Source organism: Nicotiana attenuata, chromosome 7, assembly GCF_001879085.1.
Source record: "Nicotiana attenuata strain UT chromosome 7, NIATTr2, whole genome shotgun sequence".
NCBI classification, from domain to species: Eukaryota; Viridiplantae; Streptophyta; class Magnoliopsida; order Solanales; family Solanaceae; genus Nicotiana; species Nicotiana attenuata.
Genome location: NC_031995.1, coordinates 3858494 through 3869376, shown reverse-complemented (window position 1 = coordinate 3869376; position 10883 = coordinate 3858494). Strand labels below are relative to the sequence as shown.

At 38.0% G+C, this 10883-nt stretch overlaps 1 protein-coding gene across 3 annotated transcripts in view; it reads left to right on the top strand.

The window, feature by feature from the left end:
- Positions 1 to 7120, top strand: part of LOC109228554 (glycogen synthase-like) — a 21911-nt gene extending 14791 nt beyond the window's left edge. The window contains exons 5-15 of one of the 3 annotated variants that reach the window (XM_019393681.1): positions 971 to 1028; positions 1231 to 1313; positions 1673 to 1750; positions 1964 to 2043; positions 3578 to 3765; positions 4589 to 4663; positions 5220 to 5260; positions 5466 to 5571; positions 5827 to 5909; positions 6504 to 6577; positions 6784 to 7120. In XM_019393681.1, coding sequence (XP_019249226.1) covers positions 971 to 1028; positions 1231 to 1313; positions 1673 to 1750; positions 1964 to 2043; positions 3578 to 3765; positions 4589 to 4663; positions 5220 to 5260; positions 5466 to 5571; positions 5827 to 5909; positions 6504 to 6577; positions 6784 to 6893 — 976 coding nt within the window. In that variant the 3' untranslated portion in view covers positions 6894 to 7120. Of the gene's footprint in view, positions 1 to 970; positions 1029 to 1230; positions 1314 to 1672; positions 1751 to 1963; positions 2044 to 3577; positions 3766 to 4588; positions 5322 to 5465; positions 5572 to 5826; positions 5910 to 6503; positions 6578 to 6783 lie in introns of those variants that run through there. The other 2 variants (XM_019393682.1, XR_002068397.1) reach the window with 2 other exon arrangements.

Sequence of the window (10883 nt, the reverse complement as noted above, 5' to 3'; positions counted from 1 at the left end):
AGGGTCGGTTTAGACTTTTTCCCCATGAGGCGGCGGCACGAATCGCGAAGTACAGACACGAAGCGACAGATAATTAAGAGAAGCATTAAATGCCTGCAGCAGACGTGGTCAGAGCACTCGATGGCTTTTTCACCTGGCGTATGGCCATACGTCACGGGCATCACGTCACCGATCATATCATTTATTATCGTTACTCTCTAATAAACGAGGGGACTATCTGTATTGGGTGATACCCTTTTTTGCTTGAGCCCGACCGGGTTGGGTCCGGTCCGGGGCAAGTCGGGGCCATCGAACCCGACCTGGATGCAAGGTAGAACGACGGCCACGTCTACAACCGAGGTCGAGTCATTTCGAGACCGTTGCAGAGCTCGATATGAGTCACCACCGGATGGAGAAACACACAAGGTCGGAAGCCGGACTCGTAACGGATAACCAAGCGTCGCCGGATATCTCGCCCAAACGTGATTTTCTCAACCACTTCAGGCCATTAAGGCGTAATTACAGGGAGCCACGATGTAATTAATTTACCTACCTTATTTTTACCCTTAATCAGAATGTATAAAAGGGGAGAAGACCCCATAAAGAGGGGATCGGAAACCATTACACTACAGTACCATCTCTCTCAATTCTTGTACGCTATCAAGCACAATTGTTCTAAGCAATATTATATTCTGCGATTATTTACTTTAACAGCAATTGTTGAGTCTTTATCTTTTATTTTCCTCAATCCAAACCTTTTGTATCTTTTAGTTCACGGATCCTTAAAACCCCATATAAATTCAATTGTTATCCGGATTCCAGGGTAAACAAGTTTTTTTCCTTTTCTTTCTCAAAAAGGCCATGATATTGATCTGCAGCTAAGCTAAAATAGTAGGATGTGAAGCTAACCGTTGGTAGCTGCTTGCGATGCCACAATGCCTCTTGGATTTACCAAATTCTTCTCATGGGCTTCATCTAATTTCTTTGGCAGACAAGAGCAACTCAGTAAGTTTGGTCTCGATGGATCTGCCTATGCAACTGAAGACAAGGTGTCCTCATTTATTCAAAATTTAATCATAATTTGTTGTCTGTTATTTTTTCAGTTAAAAATACTACCAAGAATCCAGTGCCTCTGCGTAGTCGTTTATAGCTTTGAATGTGTTATATTATTTTCGGCCACATACTTGTATGTTCTTTTACCATTAGCGTACAGTTCTTGTTGCCCGAATGAATTTCTTTGCTCTGTGTCAGGCCGTCGATGATCGCACAGTTGGCCATAATCCAGAGAGGTTAAGTTTGCTGAAAGGTGGCATAGTATACAGCAATGCTGTAGTGTAAGTTAGCTAAAACTAGCGCAGCTACCTAATTTGCCTATAAGGTTTACTCACTCTTGGTGTGAATATCATTTTCTCGACTTGCATTGGTCACAGTTTAATCAGTCAATTCCCTTTTCATTTCTCCCTAATAAGAACTTTAACCACGCTACTCATGTTCTTGGTTCTCCCGCTTTACTTCTTGGTGCCTCTAATAAGGAGAAGTCACGAAAAAAAGTTACATCTACTAAGATAACATATTGTTTGTAGCGAAATCATAGCATTTGTAAAGCTTTTTGAACATGCGTGGACTATCTTCATTCTTTATGTCATCAGAAACAGAAACCATCTTCTTTCTTTAATCTCTCTTCTTAATTCAGTACAGTTTCACCGACGTATCTGAAGGAGACACTCTGTTCCGGATGGCTTTCTAGTGCTTTGATGCGAAACCGTGATAAGTAATGTCTTCAACACTTGCCTTTAACAATATTTCCTTGTTAAATTAAGTTCTGTTTCACTAATCATGCTTCAGCCTCTCTTTCTGAACCTCTCTGGAAATTAGCATGTGACATATTAAATATCATGTCACTACCAAATTTTATGTTTAAGTTGCTTTTTATGTATCTGTTTTCCTAATAGAGCTGTTAAAAACGAGTTATGTAATCATTCAGGTATTCTGGCATTTTAAATGGGATCGATACTGAAATGTGGAATCCAGCAACGGATGTTTATTTGCCTGCTAAATTTGATGGTAATTATTTCTGTGATATTTTAGAATTACTTGGATACGACTTGCTTTGAGCTACCATTACATATGTTTTTCCCACATAAGGGATGCTAATGTTGGTATGGATTCGAACAGCTTACATGTTATTAAACCCAAGGAAATATTAAAACAGTCACCTCATCCATGTTGGACATGAGGAAGCACGATGAGGTTTACGGGGTTCATGCGGAGGAGTTTACCAGAAAATTGTCACAATTTTGGTCATCCATCAACAGCTCCGCGGGCAAGGGAATAAATTGACTTCTAATTATTTCCTGATACTCATATCTCCAATGTATCTTAATAAAGGCAAATGCAGGAAAGGACATTGATGCAAAATCTATGACTCTAGACACATTAAGAGGAGATATGATTTTTGGTCTTGAGTTGTTATCTAGGTTTTGGGGTAATGCATAGGGAAAGTAGTAATTGTTTAAAGACAAAGATCATTGCAACCATAGGAATTTTCATTCTCTTAATGAAAGAAAGACCACAATGTGGAATAATACTAGGTATGTTGTTGTTGTTGTTTAATGAAAGAAAGGATGCTAATAAACATGTCAGTTGTGTTAAAATATTTGCATTTTATTGTCGCTGTTTGATATCAGTATCAATCTACGGATTGAGTGTAATGATTTCTCAACTATATTTACCTATTGGGGGGGGGGGGGGTTGGGTAATGAACTGATATTATTGCCTTGGTCCACAAGATGCTGTGTTTGCTTTCTTGTTGTCTTCTTCACTAGTTTATATTCTTGAAACTGTGAGACACTAGGAGTTTGCACTTAATAGACATTGCCATTCAATCAGGTAACAGGACAGAGCTGTCAATTAGTTTTCATTCTTTAGTTGTTTCATGGGCATGATGAAACTGTGCATATTGTGATTTCTAATTCATATAAAATGAAGTGTAGAGCACAAAACCTAGAAATGGGATGAGAAAAGTTGGACAATCTTTACATAATCCAACAAATGCAGGACAATCTTTAATAAAAATTTTTTGGCATGTGAACAAGAAGCAACCCTAAGCAAGTCTTTTGGGAATTTCAGACGCTCTTTGGTCATAGCTCAGGGGCTTGTTTTTAGGCTCTATACTCTGGTTAGACCAGCTTGCTGCTTTCTTGAACCGATTTGCATGGTCACAGGATATTACTAAACTCTTTTTATGTTTTTCCTAAAAGCCTCATGCTCCACTCCTGTATATCAATCATGATAGTTGTGTCATAGCTAGTACCAGTCATTGGTCATTGAATCTAAATTTGAGTTTATCAAAGTGCGGCGTGATTTGAACTCAACGGTGTAAGAGAAACATATGCACCTAAAAAAGTTCATTCCAGTATTTCTACTGAGTCTCCCAGAGATGAGCCCCATCTGGAGAATGTGGCTTTCTCATGGTTAATTTCTGTTGCGAACTACCACTTCGGACCTTTTTCCTTTGGAAAATACATTTTTGATTTGGTATGCAACAAGTAAGGATATTTTCTTCAACTCTTCTTATTTCACTTTTGTGTTTTGCAAGCCAGCAAAATTGAAGGGAAGAGGATATGCAAACAATTTGTTCAAAGGGGACTTAGTCTGCCTTTTGAAAGCATCAAACAGAGTACTTGTGTGGCTGATCAAGTACCTTTGGTTATCTGCATTACTCGATTGGTCGCTCAAAAGGGTCTCCATCTTATCACTCATGCGATCAAGCATGTTGAAGAACTAGTAAGTGTTTATCCCCATCTCGTTCTTTTTGGCAGAAGTTCACCTAGACTCAGGAAGACAGCCATCCAATCAGTCAAATGTACACATAAACAGCACATAGGATGCATTTTCTCTATGAAAGATTCAATGGGATGATCATTTATCATTTTATGAGCAAAAGAGTCATCAAGATGATGTGACCTTTACTTCTCCATCACAAGCACAAAATTTGTTAAACTACTCTCTTCACTTCCCAACACAATCCTGTGTCTAAACCATGACAAGTGTGTAGAATCCCGATTCGTCTATTGCGTTTCAAATTTTGATACATATAACGCCCACCAGTTCCCCACCCTGAGGATATAGGGTCACCTGAGCAAGGGAGTCGGAGAATGCATACTGGCTGTATGGTGCAAACAATACTCAAGTCTACAGAGACAAGCATGCGTCTAGGAATGCTCTATTATTGTTGCTTTCATCGTGTCAAGTATACTAACATATGTTTTTCGAACTCGCCTTAAAATCTTGCCCAGCTAAAGTTTTAGTGCATGCTAAAATTTTTTATTCCCTTGCCCATTTGAAGCATTTTTTATTGGAAAAGAAGAGCAAGATAGGCCTCCTGTTACTGTTCAAGTTACTAAATACAACTATAGGGCAACACGCAACTTCCAGGTCGTGTTTGTTTTCTCACGTGAAAAAGAAGATTGTCACCTCTTATTATTTCTTCTCATATGATCTCCTAACGGCAGTTACAAATTTGCAACTACCCGTAGGATTTTCTGGCCAGCTGATAGGGTATTAATTTGGCGTTGTAATTGAAGTCTGCTGCTGGCATCTTTTTCAGGGTGGACAGTTGGTGATTTTGGGTAGGGCTTCAGATGATCGAGTTGAGAGAGAATTTGAAGGTTTAGCAGAATTGGTAACCCAAATTTCTAGACTTGAAATATTCTTCTGGCTGGCTTGCAGTGGACCATTACATACGGTTCTTTTCATCATCATGAGATGGAAAATGGAAGCATCGCCACTGATAATACAGTTCATTATCACCATTTTAGTTTTTCCTTCTCTTTATTACTATTCTTTTATGATATTAGAATGGGATCATTTAATGATTTAGATGTCAGGGTCCATACAATGTGCTACATTTGACCTGAAAGAAATGCCAATTGATAAAACCAAAGAGAAAAAGCAGCAGAAAAGAAGAAAGTGAGAGAATTAGTTAAGTAAATTATGCTGCACTAATTGCTCATTAATGCATGTTCCTATTTTCCCTCTGGAGTAAGCTAGAAGTAATAAGTAGTTGGTGATTTCATATGTTAAAATGTAAGTCCATCCTGCTTATAATTTCCACCGTACTTATTTACACATTTGAGAGAACAAAGTGTTTTATTTTGAAGAAGTCCAATAGATCTGGTTGTGTTTTTAAACCTTTTTGAGTGACCATGCAATGGTGATATCAATTACTTTCTTTGTAGCATGACAAGGGCCCCAACATCCGTATCCTTTTGATGTACAGGTAACTATTTTTGAAAGCCAATTGATTATCTAATATTCCTAACCTTCAAGAAATATTACTGGTAATGTTTATGTATCTTGGTGAAATTATTCTTTATCTGATTAAATGAACCTCAAATTATATGAATCACTTGTATACTCTGGATGCACGAGGCAATTTTTAACACGACTGGCCAATTTTCTTTCAAATGGCGTCAATCATGAAGCGAGGAGCTGTCCCATATGCTCTATGCTGCTGCAGACATGGTTTTAGTGCCATCAATGTATGAGCCATGCGGGCTAGCACAGATGATTGGAATGCGTTATGGAGCTGTAAGTACTCCTACTTCTAAGAATAATGTGTTTTTCACATTTTATGTGGTTAAAGCTGGGGAAAATCTCTGTTTCTTTTTCTGCTTGACATATTTATATGGTAGACAGAACTTGTCAGAAAGGTTTTATTTAGGGCTGTGTGTGTTTCTAGTAACGACAAAATGGTGGTTTATCCAATTATTGCTTCAAGAAACATCAGCATATTCCAGCTTAAGAAAGAAACAAAAGCAAGGAATTTTTTTGCATCTATTTCAGGTTCCCATAGTTAGGAAGACGGGTGGTCTCGCGGACACAGTTTTTGACATGGATGATCAATCTCACGCTGAGATTGCTAACGGGTAACTGTTCAGATTCTTGAAATCCTGTTTACTTTTGTACTAAAAATTCATGCTAGTCGTGTCAATTAGCTTTCAATGGTGAATTGGTTTCTGACCTTTAACTCTCTGTGTGTTGTTCTATAACAAGGATGAAAATCAATAAAAGAACTAACCAACAAATGTGGAATCTGATGTTTACCCCACGTATGGGATTACGTTGGGTTTGTTTGTTGTTGATGTTGATCATCAGTCACCTCAATAAAAAACAACTCATGCAGTTGCTTTCTAAGTTTGCATAGGTTTTCTTGTTCAAGAAAAATATTTTTACTGATAATACAAGCTATATTGCTAAATTTCAGAGCTAAAGGGGTTTTAAAAAAAAAAGTCATGGCGAACCCACTGGTTTCAGCTTTTAAGTAAATTCAATATAAAGCAATTGTGCAAGAATCTAAGGATGGTTGTTGCAGTAAGAGCCATTTTGTTTGTGTTGTTTTTAAAAAAGAACTTGTTAGGTGATGGATCCTTTTTCTGTTTTCCTGTTTGTCCTTTTCCATGAGTAAGTTTTACTGGCATTCCAACTGTGATTCTGAAATGCTCAGTATATTATCCATGTAGGTTCGTCTTTGAAGGAATTGATGAAGGATCCTTTAACCGGGCTTTAGACCGTGCATTTTCTTACTATGGAGAAAGTAAGTCACTTTATCCTTGAATCTCCATGTAGTTTTTCTCCTGCTGATTTCCTTCAAACAATGCCGCTTGATTGTAGAATAGTCCCTCATTCACCTCACAGAATAAAATGAGATTTTGATAGAGAGGATCCGTAGAACTGACTCCAACTACTTTGAGTTAAAGATTTAATTGTTTGATTGATAAGATGTCCTCAATTGTAATGCAGAACCAAATGAATGGAAAGCTGTCGTTCAGAAAGTTATGCGTATTGACAATAGCTGGAATAATACAGCAGGGAAATACATAGATATCTACAATTCCATAAAAGTGAGGTGAAATAATTTCTCAAAGGCACAAATCATTTTGCAATGATCAAGAAACAGAACCAGTTTATCTTTAATGTGTATTTTTCCTTTTGTAGTATATTACAGATGCTGTAGTTTCCTCTGCCACCAGTAGATCCAACTTGTAATAAAGGAACAATTAACAAAATTCTCCTGCAGTTTGTAAATGCCTCTCCCTTAATTTCAAAATCTCTAATATGGATCAGAAGTGTTTGTCCACGGTATGATGTCCAATCAAAGAGTTGTATAATCATGTTTAAACTCAACTGACCAATCTGTTTGATTTCAAATCATGTTAAAACTTTTTATGTTTTTTTTAGCTAATTAATCACTTTTATATTAATCACCAGTAAAACTGTACAAAATCATAGCATCGCTTATACATCTAGCTATCTCATTACAAATCCATTATCCTATGTAACATGCATCCTATACACTAAAACAAAAATATAATTCTGAAATAATCTATGAATTCCAGTGGTAGCTCTAATGTTGCAAGTGTAGGCTATTTCATGTGCAATGACATTCCAATCTCTAGCCCTTTTTTTAAAGATCCTCAGATTCCTCTCAATCCAAATGACATGTGATATTTCTGCATACACCATCCGAAGTATCTTTGCTCTTTGGGATTTTCCTTTTCCATGTTGCAGACTCCACTGTAGGTGTTGCTCCCAGGTGTGTGTTATCTTGTATTCATGTTGCATCCCGTGCATTGTCTTCCTCCGTAAGCTCTTGGCATACCCACAGTTAACAAAAAGATGCTCCCTGCTTTCATCATGATCATGGCATAGTGCACATTGTGTTTCGACAGTCATTCCCCATTGTTGCAGCCTATCTGTAGTGAGGACTATGAGCCTGCCATGTAATAGCATCCACATGGTAAATTGTGCTTTAGGCCTTGCAATGTTCTGAAACATTAAACATTTTCAATTCACACGAGGTCTTTCTCCCAACAACTACAGGTATATGTGCCTGATCAAACTAGCCCCATAGTTCCTCTGCATCTGGTTCATAGTTGCTATGAATATCTGTCTGATCATCGAGCAGGCTTGTTTAGGAATTGGCATTTGTAGAAATTGTCGACATTTTATGTAGTAGGAGTGTATCCATTTAATCCACAGTCTATCCTGCTTAGCTTCCACATCCCGACACACTTTGGTGATAGTAGCTTTGTTCCACAATTAAATCTTCACTAGGTTCAGGCCTCCACTACACATAGGAGAACAATCTTTTCCCACGAGATCAGGGCCTTTTTAGTAATGCTATTGGCAGCAGACCAGATATAACTCCTACAATAGGCATTAATAAGCTTCAGCACCTTAACAGGCAATGGCAACAGTTGAGCCTAGTAGGCTTGGACGCCAAAGATCACACTTTGCACTAGCTGAACCCTTCCTGCATAGGATAGTTTCTTAGCTGTCCATGAAGATATTTTTGCCACTATCTTTTGAATAAGGGGTTGCCATTGGATCATTTAGATCTTTTTGGTTGATAGAGGTATGCATAAGTATTTGAAAGGCATTTCTCCTTGTCCATATCCCAAGCGTTGTAGGATTTTGTTTCTTTCGGCTGGAGAGACCCCACCAAAGTACACATAACTCTTTCCCAAGTTAGCTTGCAGACCTGATGATTGTGAGAATTGACTGAAGCACCTATGCATAGCAACCACTGATGCTAAGTCACCTCTTGTAAACAACAGTAAGTCATCAGCAAAGCTTAAATGTGTGATGTGGGAGCCTAGCACACTTTGGATGGTATTTTAAGTCTTTGTTTCCTTTCAGACCATTTAGGCTTCTACTTAGCTACTCCATGACAATAGCAAATAGGTAAGGGGACATAGAATCCCCTTGTCTAAGTCTTTTTGCAGCATCAAATGGAATGGTAGTCTCCCATTTATCAATATGGTATAATTGACTGTCTTGACACATTCAAGGATCCAACCAGTAAATTTTGTAGGGAAGCCCAAAGTACCCATTACCTGTTCCAAAAAATCCACTTCACTGAGTCATAGGCTTTTTGTAGATCAATCTTAATCATACACCTATCAGAAGTATGTTTTCTTGTATATGACTTGACCAATTCATGGGCAAGGATAATATTATATGCAATACTTGACCAATTCATGGGCAAGGATAATATTATATGCAATTCTTCTCCCAGGAATGAACCCAGCCTGATTTGCACTAATTATAGATGCAATGATCTTCTGCAACCTTGCTGCTAACACCTTAGAGATGAGTTTATAAAGTAAAGTACAACAAGCAATAGGTCTGAAATCCTTCACAATGATAGGTTTATCCACCTTAGGTATCAACGTGATAATAGTAAAATTTATGGCCTTGTACATTCTACCCGAGGTAAGAAATTCTTTAACAGCTTCACAGACCTCCTCCTTGATAATTGGCCAGGATTTCTTGAAGAAATCAACATTGAAACCGTCCACCCATGGTGGCTTGTCATCACCAATAGCCTGTAAACTTTCAAATATCTCTTGATCAGTGACTTCTGCACAGAGCTGAAGTCTTTGTTATTGCGAGACAGTAGGTCCTTGTTTCATGATCTCCCTGTTGATAGCAGGAAGAGTCTGAGCAGTAGTTCCCATCAAGGATTTGTAGAACTCAATGATTTCATATTTGATCCCCTCAGAATCACTTAGGGCCTGTCCATCTAGAGATGTGAGTTCTTTAATCCACTTTTTCTGATTCCTTTCATTCATTATAGCAGAGTAAACTTGGTATTTGAGTCCCCGAGCTTAATCGACTTAGCTCTTGAGTTTTGCTTTAACACACTTTCCTTTATAAGGGACCATTGTTCCAGTTGATGAAGAATAACTTTCTCCTGGTCCAGCAGGTAGTCATTACATTGTGTTATAATCTGCTCCTGAATACCTTGAAGTTCATCTCGAGCCTTATCAATCTTAGTAGTAATAGTTCTGAATTACTCATTGTTCAATGCCTTGAGTCTGGGCTTTAGAGCTTTTAGCTTCAACCAGATACTCTTCATTCTCCATTATGTTATATTCTGATCCCATACTTCCTGCACTAGCTGGAGAAAGCTAGCATGGTCTGCCCAAACATTTAGGAATCTGAAAAGAATTTTTCCAGGTCTAGTAGCTGTGCAGATTGATAGCAGCATAGGTGAATGATCATACATTTGGGGCAGATCATATTCAATTTGCACATGCCTTCATTGTATCCATTCAAAATTTCCAAAGACTCTGTCAATTCTACTACTAACTCTATCTGGTCCATATTGCTTGTTTGACTAAGTGTAGTAGTCTCCATTCCATGACAATTCACTGAGCTGCAATGCTTGAATGCAATAAGAAAAGTTTCGAGTTTCTACATATTTTATAGGATTAACCATCAATCTATCTTGAGGATAAAGCACAACATTGAAGTCTCCACAGATTATCCAAGGTGCAGCTATGTTTGTAGCCAAAATCTACATGTCCGTCCATAGTGATTTTATTTGTTCAGCAGTATTATATCTATAAACAACATTCATTAAGCAATCTATTTTCCCAGAGTTATCTCTCAGATGGCAATGTAAGAATTGTGCACCAGCTTTTAATAAAGTCACAATGTACCATCTTGGATCCCAGAGGATCCAAAGTCTACCATTTGAGCGTATTGATAATTGGTAACCACATGCCTATCAGGCAGAATTGCTTTGATCACTCTATGGGAGTTGTGTTTTTACACTCTAGTCTCTATCAAGCCAGCTAGTTTGATACTTTTATTTTTAATGTAATGATGTAACTCTTTATGCTTATACCTCTTATTGCCTCCCCGCACATTCCAAAACAGCCAGTTGCTCAACATGTAAGATGGCCTCTTACCTTGTCAAGGGGAAATTGGTATATATCTCTAGTTCCACAAGGTAATACCTCGAAAGGATTCATTGTAACTGCAAACAACATAGAAAAGTTTGTTAAATTAAACTCAGGACTACTTTCCACTTGCTTCCCTCAATGACACTC